This window comes from Prenolepis imparis, unplaced genomic scaffold (assembly GCF_030444845.1).
Source record: "Prenolepis imparis isolate NDT839.2.m4 unplaced genomic scaffold, iyPreImpa1.0 SCAF_16, whole genome shotgun sequence".
In the NCBI taxonomy this organism is placed as follows: domain Eukaryota; kingdom Metazoa; phylum Arthropoda; class Insecta; order Hymenoptera; family Formicidae; genus Prenolepis; species Prenolepis imparis.
The window spans coordinates 163612-188956 of record NW_028141174.1 but is presented as its reverse complement, the minus strand read 5'-3'; the positions used below and the strand labels follow the sequence as shown (position 1 = coordinate 188956).

The 25345-nt window shown below is 38.8% G+C and overlaps 2 protein-coding genes and 1 pseudogene across 2 annotated transcripts; 2 read left to right on the top strand and 1 right to left on the bottom strand.

Moving 5' to 3' along the window:
- Window positions 1-5934, bottom strand: part of LOC145946440 (zinc finger BED domain-containing protein 4-like) — a 35157-nt pseudogene extending 29223 nt beyond the window's left edge.
- A 9809-nt stretch (window positions 5935-15743) lies between these two features.
- LOC145946439 (uncharacterized) lies at window positions 15744-23809 on the top strand. The gene is made up of 3 exons (XM_083056053.1): window positions 15744-16085; window positions 22633-23356; window positions 23565-23809. The coding sequence occupies exons 1-3, from the start codon at window positions 15744-15746 to the stop codon at window positions 23807-23809; spliced, it is 1311 nt and encodes a 436-aa protein (XP_082912179.1).
- Window positions 23810-24448: 639 nt separating this feature from the next.
- LOC145946438 (uncharacterized) lies at window positions 24449-25114 on the top strand. The gene has a single exon (XM_083056052.1). It carries the CDS (start codon window positions 24449-24451, stop codon window positions 25112-25114), a length of 666 nt encoding a protein of 221 aa, XP_082912178.1.
- The last annotated feature ends 231 nt before the right edge of the window (window positions 25115-25345 follow it).

Here is a 25345-nt window from a genome sequence, read left to right as displayed (position 1 = left end):
GTTCTGTTCTTAACTTATGAAAATTCCACGCTTGTGTAAAATCATCCAATTTTTCATTTATATATGTCAAATAAACTTGTTGTAATGCAAATATATGTTTTTCATTATTAATATCTAATAATTTATCTTCTTCCAATGTAGTAAATTCATTACGAAAAAAATCGCCCACTACTTTATACGAGTATACATCTACCCATAATCTCTCTATACGTTGATTATGCACCGAACGACCCGTCAGATGACTTCCTCTGTTTAGTCCACGAATAGCATTCATAACCATTGCAACAAATAGGTTTTCATATCCAAAGTCTGATCTTACTCTGGATGGCAAGCCATATTGTACTGCGGCGGTAGCAAAAAATGGAATTATTGTGCTGGCTGTCATTGAAGTAGTGCACTTTAAGTATATAATTAATCGTGAATATCTGTCTATACATCCATGAATAGCAAATCGCCATCTAAGAAAGAAATAAAATTTTAAGCAACAAAATTAAGTTTTTAATACAAACTGTTTCAAGTTTTCTTTATACCAAATCAGCTTTAGGTTTGCATCAATATGCCATAAAGAATTGGGTATTGGCACTTTATATGTTCTGCGATATATCGCATTACTCCATCTGTGAGCAGTACCAATAAGGTCAATTTCGGATAATATTCTTCTAACTTTTTGCCTTTGAACTATTTTTCCTTTAGCTTTTAAATAAGCTGTTATCATCTGCTTAAAATAATAAAATACTATCGTAAAATAGTTTAAAATTAAAAGTTGTAAACAAAAACATACATTACTCCCGCTATTAGGATATTGAGTATGTAAATCCGAAATCTCCTGATGCAATTCTGCATCACTACCATTATAATACTTATTTCGTATTTTAATACCGAATGAATAACATTTTTTATATACTAGCTTTGTAGAACAACCAAAATGCTTAGCCATTTCTTTTGCAGTATAATTTTCCTGTATTAGAAATTCTAACTGTTCTCTAGTTATGTGAACTTTGGATCTTTCTTTACCTAGAAAACAATATTTATATAAGAATGCTATTATTACTATTTTAAGTACTAACCTAAATTATTTAATCTTGGTGCAACATAAGATCTGTTGCTGCTATTGATAATATTTTGATCAAGATTATCATCACATATTTGTTTTAATTTATCACAACTATTATTTAGAGTATTGAATATATCATCGCTAATCACATTACGAATCCTTAGCAAATTGCTTCTACCTTCGAAAATTATTTGTACAGCTGCGAAAAATTCTTCATTTTCAATTAATCTGATAGACTCTAGAATTTTTCTCTCAATAACAGAAAGAACGTCGTTTAAACTTCTGTTCATTTTTGTTTACAAAATTAATTTAAGTAAACTATATAAAACGTGTGTTGACACGTGTGCGAAGAAGGTTATGAATAAAAATCCCGCTAACGGTATAACTAGTGTAGCCAACTGATGCCTAGGGAATTTATTTATTGCGACACAGGTATACCACAATTTAAGCAATACACGACTATTGCATAAAATAAAATTTATTCAAATCAACGACAATTACATAAAAGTAGTAATTTTTACATTACAACGATAATTTTAAAAAATACTGACGTTTTATAAAACAAATTTTTACAATAAAATAACAATTGCGAAAAAGATTGAATTTTTATATTACTCTGATGATTGTAAAAAATAAATAATTTTTAAAGAAAGCCACAATTGAATTAATACAATTATATTTTCACAGTAATATATATTTTAAAAGAAACATTGATTAAATGCATTATCATTGGTACTGCAAAAAATTTTTTAATTTATTTTTTAAACAAAATATGCCAAAACATTTTTGATAGTACTGTACAAAATGCATTAAATGAAAAATTTTTTAACAATAAATGTTATAATTTATGAAATCATGTAAATACAATATTAAGCAAGAAATAACTAATTACAGAAAATCCTTTCCATAAAATGTAATCATGATTTCCTCTTCTGAGATTATTGCATTACTAATAAATAGCAAAACGGCGTTCCATAATAAATACTCGGTGTATAAGTTTGAAAAGGAAAAGGGGTAAAATAGATTAGATTAGATTAGAAAATTTTATTGCTGCCCCAATTGGGGATTACAAGGCGCTTTTTTCCTTAAGGAGCGGTCCCAAACCTTTATACACTTTATACATAAACTTATACTCTATCCTTAACCTATAACTTAACCTATATACAAAAACTCCACGCAACTCCGCCTTACGCTTGCCCTATCTCGCCGCACCATTTACACTCTCGCTCTTCCCTCCTATCTTACGCAATCTTACAACTAGCTTACAACTAGCTTAATCTAATGTGGGACCTCCGCTTCCGGTTACTTCTGCCTTTCCTCCTCCACTCTCTCTCTCTCTCTCTCTCTCTCTCTCTCTCTCTCTCTCTCTCTCTCTCTCTCTCTCTCCTCTCTCTCTCTCTCTCTCTTCTCTCTCTCTCTCTCCTCTCTCTCTCTCTCTCTCTCTCTCTCTCTCTCTCTCTCTCTCTCTCTCTCTCTCTCTCTCTCTCTCTCTCTCTCTCTCTCTCTCTCTCTCTCTCTCTCTCTCTCTCTCTCTCTCTCTCTCTCTCTCTCCCCTCTCTCACTCTCCCCCTTCCCCTCACCTCCTTCCCCGTCCCCTCTCGCTTCCTCCAACAATTTTACCCACAATTCCCCTTCTCCTTCCTCTCCCAGTACCTCCCCTCACCATTTCCTGCCAGCTCTCTCTCCTTCCCCATTCCATACATTCCTCCCACGTCTCCACCCCTCCCCCACACATCCTACACCTCCTTTCCTCCTCCTTCTCCCAATATCTATTTCCCCTCATCCCATTCCCCAATCTGTACTTCGCCATCCTCTGCCACCTGCCTTCCGTCCACCCTTTCCTCAGATACCTCGGTACTCCCTCCCCCTTTACCTGCTTGTACCATTTATTATATTCCGAATTCTCAATCTTTTCCCATCTCTCCTCCCTCTGCCCTCGGAAAAGGGGTAAAATAAAGAAAATATAAACTATAAACTTTTTTTATTGAATGAATACATTAATAAATATGTTGTTTGTTTGACCCTTGTCGACCATGCGTGGTCCGACAGCGGGCTCAACTTTTCTGTCGGCTAAAGGCCGAGAAAGATTAAGCGGGAGAGAACGAGAGAGAGAGATAGCGAGAGAGTAAGAAAGGTGGTCAAATTGGCGGAGAGTCACTCGTGAGTCGTTATTAAAGTTATTCAGTATATATTTCAGTCACGAGCTAAAAAACTGTTAATTACACGATAATTTATTACCGCGACCGCGTAACAATGAGATCGTTTACGCACAGAGGTTTACTCGATTTTATTAAGCTCGTAAGCGCAACTCGTGTTGAAGGCCTACTCTTTGCCGGATTTCGGCTACCAGGCAGCAAGACTCGGTTTGCCTCCGACCCTTTCGCCCCCCCTCCCGCTACCAAGCTACTCGATCCACCCAGCAGCGGAGGGAGGGGGGGATCGGGCATCGAGCAAAACAATATCCACACAATGGTCTCTTAATTTTATCAAAACATACTTATATCGAAATCTAAGGATATTCAGCCGAAGCGCAAACAATGTAATGAATATATAATATTTTATTGAATATATAATGAATATATAACATTTTATTGAATGGATATATTAATGAATATATTACTATAGGAGAGAATATATTAAAGAGAATATATTAAAGAGATACTTCACTTTATAAGAACACTTTGTAAATGCCAATCTTCAATTGACAACGAATTTAAAAATAACAATTGTTGCAAATGTTGCCCCGTTAGCCGATTTCGCAAATCATTTATAATATTTCCCGCTCGAGAGAACAAACGTTCGGACGGGACAGACGTTGCTATAATTGTTAAATAACGCATAGCCAGTTTCGCTAATAAAGAATGTGCCGAATGACTTTGCCAATATTTTAACGGACATTCAGTGATATCAATGGGTATCTGATTAAGATAATATTTAAACTCATCAGGCATTTCATTGTTTGTATTAGAAGAAATATGTTGTTTCGTTTTTTGTATCAATGTTTCATGATAAGCTCAAAAAGAATTGTTTTGATTTACAGAATCAGAATGAAAATTATTTTCATGCTCTTTGTGTGCATTATTTAACATATCTGTTATTTTGTTTATTGCATGACAACATGCAATTTTATCTACAAAATGAATTTATTTGAATCTAGGGTCCAGAATAGTAGCAATCGCAATGAGAGATTTATGTTCAACATTTTTAAATCGTGCTTGAAATTCTTGTGTCAAAACTTTTTTTATATAACACCCTACTTCACTAATCGGTTTGCATGATTCTAATTAATTTGCTAATGTGTGTATTATCGGTATAACTTGACTGCTAGTAACATACATTTCACCAGAAAATATAGTTGTTGCTGTTTTAAATGGTTCCAACAATTGCATGAACTCTTTTATAGTTTGCAATTCCAATGCCGATAACATTGGTGGAGCTGTAGGATGTTGTAAAAGAATCAATCCAATTTTGTCGGATAATAGGATAAATCGACGAAGCATATCAAAAGTGGAATTCCACCGCGTGTCAACACTTTGAATTAATGTTAGATCGGAATGTTCTCGCAATAAATCTGAAAGAACTACACTTTTTTTTAAGAAAGTTATAATAGATTTAACTTTTTTACATAATGAACTTACAATTTCATCTCCTTCTATAATTTTAGCAAGAACCAAATTCAATGTATGCGCGTAACAACCTAAATATTTTTCTTCACCAAAACTTTCTATTATGGCTTTTTTTTATGTTAGACGTATTATCAGAAACAACAACTATACGCTGCAATGAAATACTCCATTTCTCAACTATATCGAGTAACCACTCTTTTAAATTATCAGATGTGTGCCTATCATTTAATTCGGTGATTCCTATCATAACAGTTTTTTTATTACAATTTATTTGATAGTGTGCAGTTACTCCGAGGTAACTTTTTGTATTTACATCAGTCCAAATGTCTGTCGTAAGCGCTATGTCCTCTACATTTGATAATTGCTCTTTTATCAAATTTGATAAATAAACATATTTTTCTTCAATTAGAGACGTTATCGCTTTTCTACTCGGAATGGTGTATAAGGGACTCACACATTTCATGAAAATCTGGAAGCCTTCTTTCTCCACTGTAGACAAAGGCATATTGTCCTTTGCTATCATAAATACGAGTTTATTCGTGATTTCCGATGCTTTAGATCCTCCATCTAGAAAAAATTAAAATGAAATTACTACAATTACATTTCCTTATCTGAACAAATACTTTCTCTATATTCTACTAAAAATTTATAAATATCTATATATGTTGAAAGGTTTTTTTATTTAATTTAAATTTCGAATATTTGAATTGTATTCAAAATTAATAGATACAAAATTTTGTACGTTAAAAAAACAAGTTTTAGCAGAATCAATAACAAATATAATTGATTTATATATTATATATAAAATGCAAAACACAATATAATTTTAAGTGATATTTTCTTTTTCTACAAGATATAAAATGGTAAATACTTATATACCTTGAAATGACTTTTGTTTCGAAAAGGCTTCGAGCTTCAGTTGTTTTATCTTGTATAATTTTGGCAAATTTACAAGTATAGATGAACTTGTTGACGGAGATAACGTTAATTCTTCATCGTCGTCTTCTTCATACGCAATATCTTCACTTGACTATTAATAAAACATTTTTTGTATTATAAAATTATTATACTAAAATTTTCAAATTATATATAGAAATATATTATTTAATTTAGTTATTATAGTTATATTAGTTAGTTTTTTCTATTCTCAATCTCTCTATATAAATTATCTTAACATATTTTACATATTATATAAAAATTTAGAAATATTACTATTTCTTTCCATTTTTGTGACTCGTCAGAACTGTTTGTCATTTTGATATCACAAAGGTTCGGATGCTTTCGTTTTAAATGGGATCGTAAATTGGTTGTATTTCCGCTGGTTTTTATAAATTGGCACACATTGCATTTTGCGCCTCCCGAACCTTTTATAAAATGCTTCCAAAAAGTACTCTTTGGCGGCACTAAACATGAAATATAATAATTAATAAAACAAAATAATACAGTATTAATATGTTAAAAAGCAATTTTAAAATTAATCTAAGGAATTAATCTAAAAAATCCAAGGATAAAGTTGCATTGGAAGAAATTTAAGGAACAATGGAATTGTATGCATACTCTTTTTAGGGATATATAGAAGAAATGTAAAGTAAGGATATGTTCTGACGAAGATTAGAACTTCAGACCAAACCAACCAATACTGAAAAAGTCAAACAAACACATTAATCACATGCAAATAATTTTTTTTAATAGCTACACAAGCAAAAAATAGTTAAATGCAAAATAGTAAAAAACTGTTAGAGTTTCTAAAATTTGCTTTTTTTTAAACAAAAGTTTTAAAAAAGAGACGAAGATATGCTATTTGTCAGATAAAACTTACCAAGAAGTTGGAAGTGTTGGAACAACCGACCCTTTGTCCGAAGGAGGTTATAAAGAAAACGTCACAACAAACGCAGTGTCGCAATTCGCAGTAATGTTAATTGTAATGTTAACTGTAGGCACTAGATGGCCTTAGGGCCACATCCACCATTTTGGCTGCGTTCGGAAATGTCCCCGAGTGCATTCCCTCTCTTTCTATATCACTGAAAGAGAAGTGATATAGAAAGAGAGGGAATGCCATAGAACTTATACATATGGAAGAGGCATACATTATAGTCAAAACTGTGTCCAACATCTATAGATAGAACATGACTTTGGTTCGTTATGTGCATGCGCTACATCGACTGCTCATGCGCATTTCGAGGAAGAATAATAGAATGAGACAGAATCTCATAGGTTAGAATGAGACAGAACCATAGTTTGCTATAGTTTGTTATCTCCACAGTTGTCGCATCCCAATTCCTCTTCCATATGTATAAGTTCTATGGGGAATGCACTCGGGTGACGTTTCCGAACGCAGTTTTTGTCTCTATAATAAAAGGCGTGTATCGAAAACCGATATAAGCAAATCTCATATCTTGATTAGTTCTTCAAGTCGGATATCTTTACCCCGTTTTATTAGAGTATTAAGTTTTTAAACTATAGACGACATTTAAACCAATATTTTTTAATGAATATGCGATATTGTCAGTAACGTCCCTAACATATGGTAACGAAATGTATGGAATATTTTCCGATGGTTCACAGTCCATGGTGCTATTTGTATTGTTATTGTACTTTAAAAAATTGATTCGTTTATGTATAAAACGTTTAATAATTTGTTTAGGGAAACCATTGTTTAACAAAATATTCTTGACTATTTTAATGTTATCTGTGTGGAAAAGGTCGTCAGATAAACGTAACGCGTGGTCAACGAGATTATAGATAGTTTTTTCAGTTTAACTCAGTTCCTATACGCAATAGAATTAGTCTTAGATTCAACCAGTTTTATTTTCAATGGTCAGTTTTTTGAACAAATTTTCGGCACACCAATGGGTTCCCCCCTATCACCTATCCTCGCTGATATGGTAATGGATGATCTTGAGACACAATGTTTAGAGTCGTTAAGTTTCACGGTACCTATATATTATAGATATGTAGACGATATATTCGCCATTATACCGCGTAAAAAATTGAGTGAGATATTAGTGACTTTCAATAATTACCACCAACGCCTGAAGTTCACGTATGAAATTGAGGTTGATTCGTCCATTAATTTTCTAAATACAACGATCACTCGCGTGGATAATATACTTATTACTAATTGGTACAGGAAACCTACTTCGTCTGGAAGATATATTAACTTTTTCTCTAACCATCCTCTAAAATATAAGATCAATACTATTTATAATCTTGTAGATCATGCAATTTTATTATCACATGATAGATTCCACCGTAGTAATATTGATTTAGTGTACGATATTTTACTTAACAATTGTTTCCCTAAACACATTATTAAACGACACATACAAAAAAGAATTAATTTTTTAAAAAATCGCAATCACAATAACGATATAGATTTGAACCAAGGGAAATTCGACAGGACGTCCTTTTTGTCACTCCCATATGTTAAAGATACGAGTCAAGATTTATGTCGAGTTTTACGTGGAGTTGGTTTGAACGTCGTTTATAAAATTAATAAAAAATTTAATATGTTAATAAAACGCGGCAAAGACAATTTACATAAAGATGACCGAACGAATGTGGTATACAAATTAGACTGTAAAGATTGTAATGCATCATATATTGGACAAACTAAAAGACATTTAAGGACTCGTACGAATGAACATTTTAAAAATATTAAATTACATGAAACAAATCACTCTGTTATAAGTAAACACAAAATAAAATATGGACATGAATTTGATTGGATTAAACTCAATATATTACATAATGAGAAACATGTGCGTAAAAGAGAAATTGCTGAAATGTTCTACATCAAAAAATTTAAGAATACAATTAATCTTCAAAAGGACACTGAGAGCTTAAATAATATTTATGATAAAATAATAAAGGTCGTTTAATAAGTTTTCTAATATTGTTAGTTATTGACAAGGTTTCTTACTGACTTAACGTTCTCGCCTTTAATATTGACAACATTTGTGAGCGAATCTTTTGAACATGCTTATCTATTATTCACATTTATAACGTATGTACTCTTTTTCTATGCATATTACTATCTTTAAGCCGTTTAGATTTATAAGTTTAATTTTCAATTGTATTATTTTAGTGTACTTGAAAAGGACCACAACCATATGGTCGAAACGTCGTAACTTTTAATAAAGTAAAAAATTTGTGCTAGTTTGGTCGATTATTTCAATATTGATCCTTTCATTATAGATAGTGTTGCATTTGTATTTGAAAGGATGATTCGAAAAATAATTTATGTATCTACCCGACCACGTAATTTTTTTATACCAATTCGTTATAAGTTTATTACCGCTACGAATGATAGTAGTGTTCAAAAAATTAATTGAAGAATTATATTCGATTTCGTATATGAATTTTAACCGTTCGTGGTAATTATTAAACGTAGTTAGTATTTCGTTTATTTTTGTGTGTGGTACTATAGCGAAGATGTCGTCGACATATCTGTAATATACAGGAACGCAAAAACCCAACGAATTTAAACAGTGTGATTCGAGATCATCCATAACTATGTCAGCTAAGATTGGGGATAACGGGGATCCCATCGGACTGCCGAAGATTTGCTCGTAAAATTGTCCATTAAAGCAAAAACTGGTTGACTGAAGAATGGTTTCAATCGCGTATAAAAATTGCGCCAAATTTAATTTAGTTTTTCTTGATATATCCCATCGTTTTGTTATTGCTTTCAAAACTAAGTCTTTAGGGGTGTTATTAAAAAGTGAGGTGACATCCAAAGATATCATCAATTCACTGTCATCTATGGTTCTATCCTTAATAATTTTAATGAAAGACCAGCTGTCTCTAATATGTGAGTTGGGTTTTTTAATAGAGCAAAGTATTATGTTGTGGATGTAACTCGATATGTTGTATAGTGGGCTGTCAAGTGACGAAACAATAATTCGTAAGGGGAAACCACTCTTATGTATCTTAGGGAGTCCGTATCGGTCTCATATCGATCTCATATCGATAAACCAAAATATCGGTACTTGAATTATCGATGTTTTATATCGATATTTTAATTCATTAATATCGATGCAATATCGCCCATCCCTAGGGCGCTCCCGGATTTAAGAAGCATCGTCATTTAAATCCTGCCAGAAAAAAAATCACGAAACGCCGGGTCGACAATTACATTCGGCCTAATCAGAACACATCGCGTCTCACTAATAGCGATAAACCTAATTAAAACACAAGGCGACAGCACCTGCCGCCCTGACTCTTAATTCCAAAAACATCGGGAGAACTGTCAAACGCGTGTTTACGTTTCTTTCCAAACACATCAGGCCTCGACCCGCCTCGCCTATACAGACGCAACGAACAGCGATATACCGCATACATACACACGCACACATTTACAACACACCTGGTGAACACCGATATCTCGCTACCTGTTCAAAACATACAACCCACGCGGCAATACATCACACACACACACACACACACACACACACACACACATACACACACGCGCGCGCGCGTCCCAAGCCATATACGTCAATATGACATATAATGCAATCGCACGCTTATCGAGCCTTAAAGAGACTACATCCCGCCTACACACATATTCATACTCTCAGCCGCACTCACTTGTAAAGTCTATTTAAATAAATTGTTTAATTTTGATAATATAAACGGTAAAGGGCAATAGAAGCCAGCGAAGAAGTTAAGTCGCAAGTAAAGAAACAAAAAAATTTTAAATTAGTTAGATATAGGTCGTTAAAGACTTACAATAATATACGTTTCGGCAACCTTTTTTTGGGCCATCTTAAGTATAAGGAATAAAAATTATAAATTAAAAAATACAATAATCATATAAAACGCAGCAGAGATCGACAATTAAAAGAACAGTTAAATCGTAATGCGCTATTCTCCTCATTATCGTATTGACTAGATCACATGTTGTCTTCTTAAGAGAAAAATTATCGTTAAAAAAAAAATTCGTCAAATATATCCATCAACATGTCCATTCCACGATTGACAGGCCATGAAATAAACCGTTAATGTCCACATGTAATAAAGAGAACGAAAAGCTAAGTATTGAAGTCTCGTTAAAAAGTGGAAAACAATATACGTATCTGTAGTCGCTAAGTAATGAAAAACCAGAACTTACATAAGAAAATGTAGATGGATGCATGATGTAGTATAAGTTGTAAGGTTAAAATGTCGCAAAAATAAATAAAAATATTTGTCCTTATGAAATAGATACATACATGTGTATGTATTCAAACAAAAACAAGCATGACAAGTGAAACTAATAAAATACAAACAACATACGGAAGAATTAAAAAAAACGTTCGGTTAGTAAGAATTTCTTAAAGTAAAATAATTAAAGAGATCTTCAGAAGTTATCCAAAACGGTTAAATAATTATTATGCAGGCCCTCTGTATCTGTCATTAAATTCAGACTGTTTAATTTTGTTATTTAAAATCGACGCATTGTGTCTCGCCGACCCTTCCCGAACCTTGTGATTCCAAGCGATTCCGTATCGGGAAGCGGTACGTTATACTAGCACCCGAACAACCTGACCGCTAACCACCGTGCGAGACACAAAACACGCCCCGAGTCATCGCCGGATTTCCTCGTGATACGTTCACAGCTGCATTCACTTATTGTTAGCAAAGAGCAGCTTATTAGTATTGCCGCGCAGCGAGGATTAAATACTTCCGGCATGCTCGACGAGCTCCGAGTCAAAGGTCACATCGACGTTGAAGCCGCATCCGGCAGTGCCACGCCTCCGAACCCCTTCGGGCCCACGGGTCCACCACTCCCTACAGACACCAAGACTATTAATCAAATACGAAAATGGGGCTGTCATTCGAGACGAGATCCGTTCGCGTTCCTCGAACGGGTGGAGGAACTTTGAGCCACGTACGGTTTTTCCAAAAATCAATTATTACAAGGTCTATCAGAATTACTACGGGGGGAGACCCTTCTCTGGTACCGAAACAACCGAATAGACTGGCAAGAGTGGGAGACTTCGAACGGGCATTTCGTACGCAGTTTCTTCCGCGCCGATACCAAGCCACCCTCCGCCGCGAGATCGCAGACCGCCGACAAAAACCGAACGAAAACTTCGCGAAGTATACAACCAAAGTGTTAACGATGATGAGGCACGCCGGCAGCTACACCCGGGAAGAGCAACTAGACCGACTCTATGATAACATGCGCCCCAAGTATAAATTGTATGTACACGCATGCACCGGCAGGAATTGTGTCCGGCGTTAAGATGTGTGTATACGTGTATGACAGCCGAAAGACAGCGCGATCCGCGGTGTCCATATAGCTGTTTCACTCGCACTCCTTCCGTTCGACCGTCGAATGAGTGAGACAGCTATTGGACACCACTAGCGGTTATCATGTCTTGCATTGCTTTCTTTCTCGATCGTGCGATGTGCGAAAGAGATGCAATATTGGAGTACCCCCTACTACTTTCTCCTTTGCTCCTTGATCTCCGCCGCGCTTTAAGCCACACGTATGTCGCGTTACGTATGTGTGCGTATGACTTTCGGCTGTCATATACGTATTCACACATCTAACGCCGCGCACCATTTCTGCCGGTGCGTGTACATTATGAAGAAGTCGCGAGTATCACGAATTTACAGACCCGAACCTTGGAATACGAAGAAATCGAGCAGCAACGTCGCGTCCTTTGGAAAACCGAACGTACCGACACCCTGAAACCAGCCGTCGCCTCCATCTATGACCGCAATGAGTGCTGCTGGCGGTGCAAGCAGCGGAGACACGCGCTTTGATTGCAGGTTCATCACCATGGAGACGATATAGAGTCACACAGGAGACTGGCCAACGGTTCTCCGGTCGATACAAAGAGGATAATTATCCTACCGATTCGCGTGCACGGACGAACATATCGACATCCGTTTCTCGTCCTGCCATCCCTAGATATCGCCGTCCTCGTAGGAGCCGATCTGTGGATCCGTACGGGGATCGCGATAACACCGCCGCAAACGCGGTACGGAGGAGGACTATCAACTACGAATCTTCTTAAATACCAAATTACAAAAATTCGAGGCCGTGCACGAACCTACCACACTAGCGCAACATACCATCCGACTGCGAGACGCAACCCCCATTAAACAGCAATATCGCCCGCGAAACCCCGCTATGCAAGCGGTGATCGACAAAGAGGTGGAGGAGATGGAGGCGGCCGGGATAATCGAACCGTTGCGGAGTGCGTGGAGTTTCCCGGTCGTAGTCATAAAAAAGAAAGACGGTAAATTTTCCGGTTCAGTATTGACTTCCGCAAAGTAAACGAGGTCACAGATAAAAACGCGTATCCTCTGCCACAAGTAACTGTCACTCTGGATAAACTTCACGGCGCCCGGTACCTGTCCACATTCGACTTAAAAAATGACTACTGGCAGGTGCCCTTAGCACTAAAAAGCCGACCTATTACTACATTCATGATACCCGGCCGGGGATTTTATCAATTTACGATTATGCCGTTTGGCCTACATTCCGCTCCCGCGACGTTTCAGAGGCTGTTCGATCAAGTCATCGGTCCGGCCCTAGAGCCGCATGTGTTTGTATATTTGGATGACAATCGTTATTAGCCGATTATTTGAGAAACATTTAAAATTATTCGCTGAAGTCGTCCGCCGTCTGCGCGCCTCGAATCTCCGACTCAACCCCGAGAAATGCCGTTTCTGCGTCGATGAACTTAAATACCTCGGACATGTGATCGACCGACAAGGAATTCGCACCGACCCCGCGAAAGTAGATGCCGTTGCAAAATGGCTGGAACCTGCCAATGTTAAGCAAATAAGACAATTACTGGGGATGGTATCGTGGTATCGGCGTTTTATATTTATATTTATATTTACATTTTTCGACCGTCGCCGCACCCCTCACCCGCCTTATGAAAGAGAACGGCCACTGGACATGGGGAACGGAGGAGGTTCGCGCTTTTAATACCCTGAAAAAAACGCTTGTCAATTTCATTAGCGTGCCCGGATTTCACGCGCCGATTTATTCTACAGACTGACGCCAGTACCAATGGCCTTGGAGCCGTACTAACACAACCGAGGGGGAACGGGTAATCGTGTACGCCAGCCGCATCCTTAACGAAGCCGAGCGGAACTACAGCGCGACCGAACTAGAGTGCCTTGCGGTGGTTTGGGGAATCCGGCGAACGAAGGGATATCTAGAGGGATACACGTTCATTGTAGTAACGGACCAGTCATTAAAGTGGTTACAAAGGCTCAAAGTCCCGACCAACCGATTGGCTGGTCGCTCTTCGAGCTACAACAATACGATGTCGAAATTAAATATCGCCGAAGCACTCTGAATCGCGTTGCCGACGCTCTGTCCCGCCAACCTAGCACATGCGCCGCTACCCCGCTCCGATACCGTTGATACCGTCGGATCCACGAAGCTGTAACACGGCGACCGAATACTCAACCTGAGTATCACATCAATGGAGGGCGGCTATGGCGGCATGTATTACACAGCTTGGACTTCAAGCACCCGGCAGACGGTCAATGGAAAAAATGTGTGCCCAGTGACCGACGCAAGGATCTGATATGACAATATCACGATACTACGACAGCCGGCCATCTTGGAATCACTAAAACGATCGCGCGGATGGCCGAGCATTTCTACTGGCCACGGATGTTCAAAGACATCGCAACCTACGTCCGCAACTGCGTCAATTGTCAAGCACATAAAGTTATCCAAGCGCCCCTGGCCGGCTTCCTGCATGCCTCCGCCGTAAGCCGTCCATGGGAACAAGCTACAATGGACTTCGTTGGCCCATTACCATGGTCACGCTGGGGAAATACCTGGTTATTGGTCGCGCAAGATTTATTTACGAAATGGGTCGAGATCGCGCTGTTGAAAAAAAGCGACCACTGCGGCCGTCACCAGCGAATCACCGAGAGGATCGTCCTACGTCATGGATGCCTAGAATTGATTCTGTCGGACAACGGGCTACAGTTTATCTCTCGCGAGTTTATTGAACGCATGGCGGCGTTCAACATTAATCACCGGACCACGCCGGTATACGTTTTAAACTGTAATTTGGTCGAAAGAACGAACCGTACTATCAAAATTATAATCGGGTAATTTGTGAATAAGGACTTTCGAAACTGGGACGACCAACTACCCGCTTTTCAGTTCATCTTCAATACCGCCGACGCTACAGCGTACTTGAACCACAGGCGCGAACTAGCCGCGCCAGGCCACCCAAGGACGAACGACAGAACGAGACCGAAATCTGACGACATCCGACAAAACCTGGAAGAGACCTATGAATTCGTCAAGATTCAACTGGCCCGAGCATTCGATCGTCAGGAGAAACACTATACGAACTATACGAATAATACATCTCTTCTTATAATCAAATAATACGTCTATATTACATATCTTCTTATAATCGAATATAAATTCTTAATCTTATAATATGTATCTTATCCTAATCTTAAATAGATAAAATGATCAAAAAGTGAATAGTTTATAAGAGAGTTTATACTTTAATGTGACATAGTTATACATAAACTATGAAATATCTCGTAACATTTTCTGATGATTGTTTTTAAGAGAAAGTATGTAATTTGCAACCAGCAGCTACATATTTTCTTTCGAAAACAACTATTACACATCTTTACAAAATTGATTCCTCTTATTATTTTATGCATAAAAATATTAAAATAAAATTATCGAAAAAATATTTTAATAAATTAAAATAAATATTTTACGAGATATTTTATAATTTATATAAAATTATGTCACATTAAAGTACAAAATATTTCGTAAACTATTTACTTTTTAATTATTCTACTCTCATAACTTTTTGTGTCAAATATTGTAAGAATTCGATTTATTTGAAAAAAATTATAGTGGTTTTATTTTTAAAAAAATGAGGGCACTCCTTTTTGTTCCTTAAAGGCTTCCGATTTTTTTATACATCAAATTTTCGGGTGCCTTGTCCCGTTTAATTAAAAAACATTCAAGTTAATATTTCTAGATATGGCGGAAAAAACAGTTTGTAACACTTTATGTGGGCCATCCTGTATATACAAATTAAATATTGTGATCGAACATGCAGGTAGGAGAACCATTCGGAGGGAAGACTATTGTTCTTCGCACTTTGGCCGATGCTCTGACATTGATGCACAAACGTGGAGATGAAAACGGCTTGCCAACTAAATACTTCATCCTGAATCCCAAGGCCATCACTTTGGGCCAATTGTATGGTTATTTCGACCCAGTATCCGCCGAATGGACTGACGGAGTGTGCGCTTCCGCTTTTCGAAGATTTGTCTCGGATGAATTGTTCAAAAGGAAGTGGATTATCTTCGATGGGCCAGTAGATGCCACATGGATCGAGAGTCTGAACACCGTGCTCGACGACAATCGCAAGCTCTGCCTTACGTCTGGTGAAGTAAGTAAAACGCATTTTTTATTTTTTATTACAGTCCCTTTCTAAAAAAGGCATGTTAACTCAAAATTCAGTATTGAATTTCGTTTTTATCGAAGTATTGAAGCCTTTTTCCGCGATGTTGATTGGTTCTCTCGTTGCGCTCACTTCATATTGTGAGTGGCTGTCATTCGTGTCGATTGTAATTATTTGCAAATTTTGACATTTCTTGTGAAAAGTAAAAGATAAGAAAGAAGAAGAAAAAGAAAGAAAGAAGAAGAAAAATAGGAAAAGGTATTATAACAAATTTACAGCTGATTGAAAAAATGTATAAAGAGGGAGAGGAAACGAGAGAGAGAGAGAGAGAGAGAGAGAGAGAGAGAGAGATTATTTAAAATTATTATTAGTAATTATTTAAATATGATATTAGTAATTATTTAAAATTCTTATTAGTAATTATTTAAAATTCTTATTAGTAATTATTTACAATTCTTATTAGTAATTATTTACAATTCTTATTAGTAATTATTTACAATTATTAATTTAATAATTAAAAATAAGTATAATAATATATAATAAATGTTTTTACCTGTTGCTTGCATAATACCGATGAACCTTAAACATGATCCCCTTTTTTAATTTTATATTCAAAATAATCTTCATCCGTAAAATTCATAATATGAATTTCCAATTTATATACACCATCTGTTATCGAGCCACATCCAATAATTTTATTAAGTTTATCAATTGTTTTCTCAAAGTTTGTTTTTACATATCCTTTTAAGACTGTAAAGTATACAATTAATTAGAAAAAATAGAATAAAATAAAATTTTATTATTTATAATATAATTAAAATAAAGTTTTAAAAACAATTTTATATTTCTTAGGTGATGTTGCCAAGATCAGGGCAAGATCATCTTTAATTTTTTAAAAGAGACCATATTTTTTTTAATATACAATAAATCGATTTTTTCTGCAATATCTGTATAAAAAATTATAAGGATTGGATGATAAAAAAATGAATAGTTTACAAGATATTTTGTACTTAAATTAGATTAGATTAGATATTCTTTATTCACCCCCTTTTATTGAAGGGGATTGAAGACGCTTTTTAGAGGAGCGTACCCCAACCTCTTACTAGTTTACCTCTTAGGCCAAATTACAAATCCATATAATATCTTAAACCTATGTTCTTACCCTAACTTACAACTAAAAGCGTAATCTTACAACTAAATTATTCTACTATCTGAGAGAGAGAGATCTATAACCTATCCTATCCTCGCTCGACTTCCGGTTCCACATTCACACTGCACTCAAACTACCCTTCTCCCTTTCTTTCCTCCCTTTCCCTATAAACTTCCTCAATCCTATTCCTCAGTCCCTCTCTTACTCCTCTCTCCCTCAAATCTCTTCCATCAGAATCTCTCTATTCATCGAGTCAAACGTCGCCTTCAGATTTACAAACGTTGCTACTAATACTCCTCCCTTTCTACCTATTTGCCTGTTCACCAGAAAATTTAGACAAAAATGTTATCCATCACCCCCATCCCCTTTCTAAAGCCCGTTTGACCCGGCGGTATCATGCCTTTCTCTTCTACTTCCACCTTCAGCCTCTACGTACGAATTCCTATATACACCTTATATAACGTCGGCATCAGTGTCACCCCCTGTATCCCTCCACATTATCCCCTGCTCCCCTTTTCCCCAATGGCACTATTACTCCCTCCTTCCATTGCTCCGGCCATCCTTCCCCCTCCAAACTCTGTTACAAAATTTCCATACCCATTCTCCCACCATTTCACCTCCTAACCTCCAAACCTCATTTGGCACTCCATCTATCTCCGATGCCTTCCCCTTCTTTAGTCTACCCATAATATCCCTTAATTCAACCCCTATTCCCTCTTCTCCATCCTCCTTCCTACCCTTTCTTCAGCCCTTCCTTCCCTTTACCACTTTACCCTCCACCCCTTTTAACAACCACATAAAGTGATTCCTCCACTCTTTCTCTTCTATCCCCTCATTCACCCCATTCCACCTTTTCCTCTCCCTATTCACTATCCTCTATACCTCCCCCTCTGTCGTCGCCTCTTGTGCCTTCTTTACCCATCTCTCATTCTCTCCCTCTTTTTTTCTTTTACACAGTAACTTATTTCCTTACTCTACCTTTCCTGTATCCTTCACCCCCCCTCCTATCCTTCTCCATTTCCTCAGACACTTTCTCACCTCTTTTCTTTTAACCTCACACTCCTCATCCCATTAGCCTCTCCTCTTTCTCCCTCCGCCCTCTTTTGCCACCTCCTTTAATTCTTCACCTATTCTTTTTATCTTTACCTCCAGCTCTTTATCTACACTACTTCCTTCTCTTACATCCCATTCCATCCTATCTCTAATCCTTTCCCCAACTCTCTCTGTCCATCTTCCCCCTCTTCCTTTCTCCTTTCTCCGCTCTCCCCTCTTCCCACCAACGATACCACTAATGGGTGGTAATCTGACTACACACAATCGCATACCTCCAACCTTACCACTCTTTCTCTTACTCTTTCCTCTCCTATTACATAGTCAATCACCGATTCCCCTCTTCTTCCTGTATACGTAAACTCACCTTCTTCATCCCCAACAGTATTCCCATTTAAAATCCCCCATCCTACCTTCTCTAGCCCTTCTATTAATTTCTTTCCCACTCCATTTTTCTTCCTATCCTTTGATTTTCTTTCGACTTCTTCTTCTTCTCCCCCTCTCTTCCTCTTCCCCTTTCACTGGCCCTCGCATTGAAGTCCCCTTCTATTATTGTCCACAAATCTTTATTCTGCTCTTCTAGCCACTCCTTCAGCACTTCCAACTTTTTCTCCATATCTCCGTTTATATAAACCCCGACTATCCTCTATCTCTCTCTGTCCACCCATGCATCTATTGCCATCACTCCTTCATCTTTCTTTTCTACCTCCATTGATACTACCCCCAGATCCTCCCTGACATCAATAATTATCCCTCCCATTGGCCTCCCTTTTTTATTTTTCCTCTTCGCTAACTGCTTCTCCCACCTATACCCCTTTGGTAGTATTCTCTTTACCCTCTCCCAGCTCTTCTCATCCACCCACGTTTCCACCACCACCGCCACCTCCCACTTTTTAACCTCTTTCCCGAAACTTTCCCCTTTATTCCTAATCTCCGCCACATTCCAAAATCCCACATTCCATCACCCTTCCCTTTCTCTCTCCTTATCTCTTCCTTCCCCCCTCCTCAACGCCTTAGTCATTTTCCTTTTATCCCCTTTCCTATTTTTTGCCTCTCTTTCCCCTCCCCTACTCCTCACCTCTTCTTTTCTTCTCCTTAACCCTTCCCTTCTCCATTTCCCTTTTCTCATTCCCCCTTCATTGTACTTGTCTCTCTAACCTCTCCTTTCCAGTTCTTAAGTCTACCTTCCTTCTCGTCCCATCTCCACCAACACTCGTTGATTCTTACTCTTCCGTACCCTGTGCATACTCTATATTCCCTCTTTTCCTTTCCTCATCTGCAATTACCTCTAATTTTCATTTCATTTTCCTTTCTTCCCACGTCAGATCATCCTCAATCCTAACCGCTTTCCCTCTTAATCTTTCTTTCTTCTCCATTACCTGCTTTTTCTGCTCTCTACTACCTAGCTTTACCACCACCATCCCACTTCTTTTCCTCACCTTTCTAATCCATTCTATCTCTGCCTTTACCGCGATCTCCTCCAGCACTTTCACCACTTTCTCATTCGTTTCTCTTTCCCCTCCTTCCATTCTCCGGATCACTATATTATTCCTCCTTTCCTCCTTTTCTTTTAGCTCCATCTTCCTCCCTATACCTTTCACTTTATCCGCCATTGATTTTTCCGGCCCTTTGTCACCGTCCATTCCCCTCTCCTCATTTCCCCCTCTTCCCTCTGCTCCATTTTCCAATTTAGCTTCCAATTCCACCACTCTTTTTTCTAAATCTTGCAACTTTATCCCTAGCCCCTTCCTTTCCTCCCTCCACTTCTCCTCCCTTTTACATAATTTTAATCTCATCTTTCCCAATTCCTCACTAAGCCTCTCCATTAATTTATCACTCATTTCCTTAATCATGATCCCCAGATCCTCCCTCTCGTCTCCCCCCCTCCTGTAATCTCTCCACCTTTTTGCTTCTTCTGAGCGCCCATTCATCCTCCTCCTTGTCCTCCTCTCCTAACCCCTCCCTTTTCCTTTTTAAATATTCCACTATACCTCCCGTGCTGCCTCTTTTTTCTTTGGTTAGCTCCTCTACCTTTCTCGGCCTCCCTACCTTCTTTTTTCCCTCTTCTCCCCCTATCTTTTTTCCTCTCCCTCGTTCAACTTTCCTTCTTTGCTCTTGTGACCCATCTCTTCTCCCTCCTGTTATTTAAAATTCAAAATTTGCGCCCTGCGCTGCTACCCGTGCTCTCCCTCTAGCTCCACTCCCGACGCCCGTCTTAACTCCCGCCTATATTCTACGACGATAGCGCCGTCAACGCAGTCACCGTCTCTTCTCACTTTCTTTCGTTCATCCTTACTCTCCGCCAACCCTCTCTTGTCCCCGCATCACCTGTACCCAACTCTCCTATTCTCCTTTCACTCCTTTTGCTTCTCTCTCACCCAACTCTGCTCATACTCTCTCACACCTGTCACTCACATTCACTCCGGAACCGGATGCCTGATATCTTATTTTATACTTTAATTTGACATAATCTTACATAAATTATGAAATATCTCAAAATAATTATTTACCGATGATTCTACCTTAATACCTTTATGCACAAAATAATAAGAGAAATCAATTGATGTAAAAGTATGTAATTTGCAATTAATAGCTATATATTTTTTAGAAAAACAACGTTCAAATAATTGAAATTTTATACATATGTTTAGATATTAATTGGCAACTGAAATAATTTATTCGTTATATTAAATTTTATTTATTTCCCATTATTTAATATATAAATATATGTATTAATAAGTTATAAAAGGTAAAAATAAAAATTTATAAATTTTATTTTAATTGTTTAATATTGTTTGTATTATAATTTATTTTTTTATAACTCTTTTTATTAAGAACCTAACGTCTTAATTAAATATCTAAGAAATATTAAATTTTATATTACAAAAAAAAATTCCGGTCCTCCGGACTTGCGTCGAGAATCTTCTAGATGTTTTAGAAGATTCTCAAAACCGGTTAAGGGCAAGAGGAGAATGACAATGTAAATTTTATCTCGTATATTCATTATAATTGTTTATATTGGGTGACTTCTCTCGAGCGACCGCGGTGTTTATTTTCTGTCTCTGTTTAAGAGAGAGATAGAGCGAGCGCTTATTGACGAGGGGCGTTCGCACGCTCCTGCGGCCAAATTTTATATTACAATATATAATAATTAATGGAAAAAAATTAAGAAAAAGACCAGACAATTTTATTATTCTTATTCAAAGAATCTAAATAAATAAATATCTTAATAAATAATAATAAAATTTTAATAAATAAATATTATATTGATATTATTTATCGTTTTTTATTTTATTTAATTTCACAATTTTTTAAATAAAAAACAATATGTTTATTTTGAGATAATATACATATTTACATATTTGACAATAAACTATAATATTTCATGTATTATTATTAATAATATGATAATATAATATTTACAACACATTACATATATTATAATATAGTATATACACAGATGACATATATAGACATGTATATAAACATCTGTGAGTATATATTGCAATATATTATATAGTATGTTAAAATATAATATATAAAAGATAAGAATATTTGGAAAAATATTGTATAAAAAAATTAACTTACTCCAAATTGTATTACGAAAATATATAATATAATAGATAAAAATGATAAAAAATTATTAAAAGATATAATGAAAGAATACTTACTAATGCGTTTTGTGGTATTTAATACATGACAAAGTTCAACCGATTCAGGTTGTGTATCCAAGGAACTAATTGGATCAAATATTCCCATATTTGATACAATGGTATTAGATTTAATTAACAATTCATATGGCATGTTGCCATTATTGAATTGTGCCATTTTTGGCGGGCGCATTTGCACACCGTCCAAATGAAAAATCTGTTATATAAAGAAACGTATATTTTAAAATTAAAAATATAATTATATGAAATTATATATAAAAGTACGCACATGTATTATTATATTAAAGTAATGTATTAGCACTTTATAAATTAAGTGTGTTCGAGATCGGACTCTCGAATAAAATCGCGAGCTGGAAAACAATAAATTTGTTCGTAACATTCATGCATTCATGCATTCTATGCAACATGCAACCAAAATTGTATATTATTAGAACCTATACACACCACCTCAGATATCAGCGCTCGGCCGCAGGAGCGTGCGAACGCCCCTCGTCAATAAGCGCTCGCTCTATCTCTCTCTTAAACAGAGACAGAAAATAAACACCGCGGTCGCTCGAGAGAAGTCACCCAATATAAACAATTATAATGAATATACGAGATAAAATTTACATTGTCATTCTCCTCTTGCCCTTAACCGGTTTTGAGAATCTTCTAAAACATCTAGAAGATTCTCGACGCAAGTCCGGAGGACCGGAATCTGCAAAGGATTGTATGGAGGGAACATCCGGGAGAAGAGATAAGAGAGTATCAATTAAACACCATTACTTACGGGTTGGCTTGTGCTCCCTTCCTCGCTATCCGCACTCTCCGGCAACTGGCGGAGGACGACGGGAAGGCGTGGCCTTTAGGGGCAGCTGCTCTGCGCGATGACACGTATATGGACGACATCCTGACTGGCTCATCGATTATCCGGGAAGCCAAGAAAATCAAGAGTCAATTAATACAGATCTGCGAGGCGGGCGGCTTCCCCCTGAAGAAGTGGTCCGCCAACGATGCTACGTTACTGGAGGATCTTACCTTGGAGGATAAACTTCAGCGAGAGCCGAGATGGTGGCTTCCTGGCGAGAGCCACTCGACGTTAGGGCTCCAGTGGCATCTTCATGATGATAGCTTCTCCTTCTCGACAAGGCTAGTTAGGGTCGAGAAGTTCACCAAGCGAACGGTCCTGTCGCTATCTGCTAGACTGTTCGATCCACTGGGGTGGTTGTCTCCGACGACGATACGAGCCAAAATGCTGATCCAGGCAACGTGGCTGCTGAAGATCGACTGGGACGAGCCACTCTCCGACGCCGATGCCAACCAGTGGGAGGAATTTCAGGCCGACTTAAAGTCCCTGGAGAAGATTCGCATACCTCGATGGTTGACCGGAGATGTGGTATCCAGCCACTGTGAGATCCATGGTTTTGCCGATGCGTCGGAGAGCCTACGCCGTCGTCGTGTACTTGCGTACCTGCCATGAGAAAGATCAAGTGGAAGTTAGACTAGTAGCTGCTAAGACGAAAGTAGCACCATTAAAACAGGTTACCTTGCCCCGGCTGGAACTCTGTGCCGCGTCTCTCCTTACTCAACTGGTGGCCCATCTGCAACGCTCCCTAGATCTCTCGACAAAGATACATCTATGGTCCGATTCTACGGTGGCGCTCGGCTGGATTCGAGCTCATCCTGCTTCCTGGAAAACCTACGTGGCAAATAGAGTTAGTGAGATCCAGACTTCATTGCCAGACGCCCGATGGCATCACATACCCGGGCGGGAAAATCCCGCCGATTGCGCTTCCAGAGGACTCTCCGCGAGTGATTTAGTGGATCATCCCCTCTGGTGGCGCGGCCCATCCTGGCTGTAGATGCAGAGGGACTCCTGGCCAAGCAACGATGTCATCGACGAGCTGCCCGAAAAGCGCTGCCGGTGCCATACAACCGCTGCCGTCCTGGAAGATGAGCCGGATGCTGACACGCTACTCCTCCTTGAGCCGGTTTTTGCGAATTACTGCGTGGTGTCGTCGCTGGCGGCGACTTCCGAGAAACAAGAAAGTTCACGACGACACCAAGATGCCAGTCTTCGGATCCTCTCTACGGCCGAGCTCGAGGAAGTCCGTCTGTCTTAGATCAGGCTGATACAATCTGCAAATTTCAAAACCGCATTAACCCCGATTCATCGAGGAGAACACTTACCTGTCCGGGGACCCCTCGCCAAGCTGAGTCCGTTCCTGGATGGACAGAACGTGCTCCGAGTCGGGGGACGGCTAAAGCACGCAGCCATAGCCCACGACGCTCGTCATCCGATCATCCTGCCGGGAGGCTCTCACTTCACCCGGCTCGTCGTCGAGGCCTTCCACCGAAGGACGTTGCACGGCGGCGTTCAGCTAACTCTGGGGTGCATTCGGCAAGAATACTGGATCCCTCGCGGCCGAGCAATCGTCAAGGGCTGCCTGCACCGCTGTCATACTTGTGTGCGATGGCGGGCGGCCGCCACTCAACCATTGATGGGAGACCTACCAGCCGCCAGAGTGACTCCAGCACGTCCGTTTTTACATACGGGCGTCGACTACGCCGGGCCCGTGTGGCTAAGGACCTCCAAGGGACGAGGACATCGAGCATCCAAGGCCTTCCTGTCCATTTTCGTCTGTCTCGCCACGAGAGCAGTACACCTGCACGTCGTCTCCGACTACACGGCAGACGCATTCCTAGCTGCTTTCCGACGCTTCGTCGCCCGCCGAGGACTCTGTAAATCACTTCACAGTGATTGCGGCACTAACTTTGTTGGCGCCGACTCGCAGCTCCGGGCTCTCTTCTCTGCGAGCACCAAGGAGGGACAGCACCTGGCAGCGCAACTAGCCGAGGAACGGATTGAATGGCGATTCAATTCCCCAGCAGCTCCCAACTTCGGCGGCATCTGGGAAGCCGCCGTCAAGTCAACGAAGCATCACCTGCGTCGGGTAATCGGCGAGGCGACTCTGACCTATGAGGAAATGGATACGTTATTATCGCAAATAGAGTCTTGCTTGAATTCAAGGCCACTTCAGGCTTTAAGTGACGACCCAGAAGATCTTACCGCGCTAACTCCAGGCCATTTCCTCGTAGGGTCGGCGCTCAATGCCGTCCCTGAGCCCTCTCTTGCCGAAGCTCCGACGTCGCACCTCTCTCGGTGACAGCATCTCCAGCAAATGAGAGATCACTTCTGGAGCCGTTGGTCTCGCGAATATCTCCACGCGCTCGCTCATCGTCCGAAATGGCTCAGGACGGTCAAAGACATCCACGTTGGTCGTCTATGTCTTGTGCGCAGCAAAATCTCTCCTCCGAATAAGTGGCCGCTAGCCCGCGTCGAAAAAATTCACCCCGGTCCGGACGGTCACACCCGGGTCGTTGAGGTGCGCACCGCC

What these genes read in the sequence shown, in the direction of transcription:
- LOC145946439 (XM_083056053.1), top strand. Translation starts at nt 15,744, where the DNA reads ATGCAGGTAGGAGAACCATTCGGAGGGAAGACTATTGTTCTTCGCACT. An exon ending in TCTGCCTTACGTCTGGTGAA is followed by an intron (nt 16,086 to 22,632) that starts GTAAGTAAAACG and finishes TAAAACATCTAG; the next exon opens with AAGATTCTCGACGCAAGTCC. An exon ending in AGATGTGGTATCCAGCCACT is followed by an intron (nt 23,357 to 23,564) that starts GTGAGATCCATG and finishes AACGCTCCCTAG; the next exon opens with ATCTCTCGACAAAGATACAT.
- LOC145946438 (XM_083056052.1), top strand. Translation starts at nt 24,449, where the DNA reads ATGGGAGACCTACCAGCCGCCAGAGTGACTCCAGCACGTCCGTTTTTA.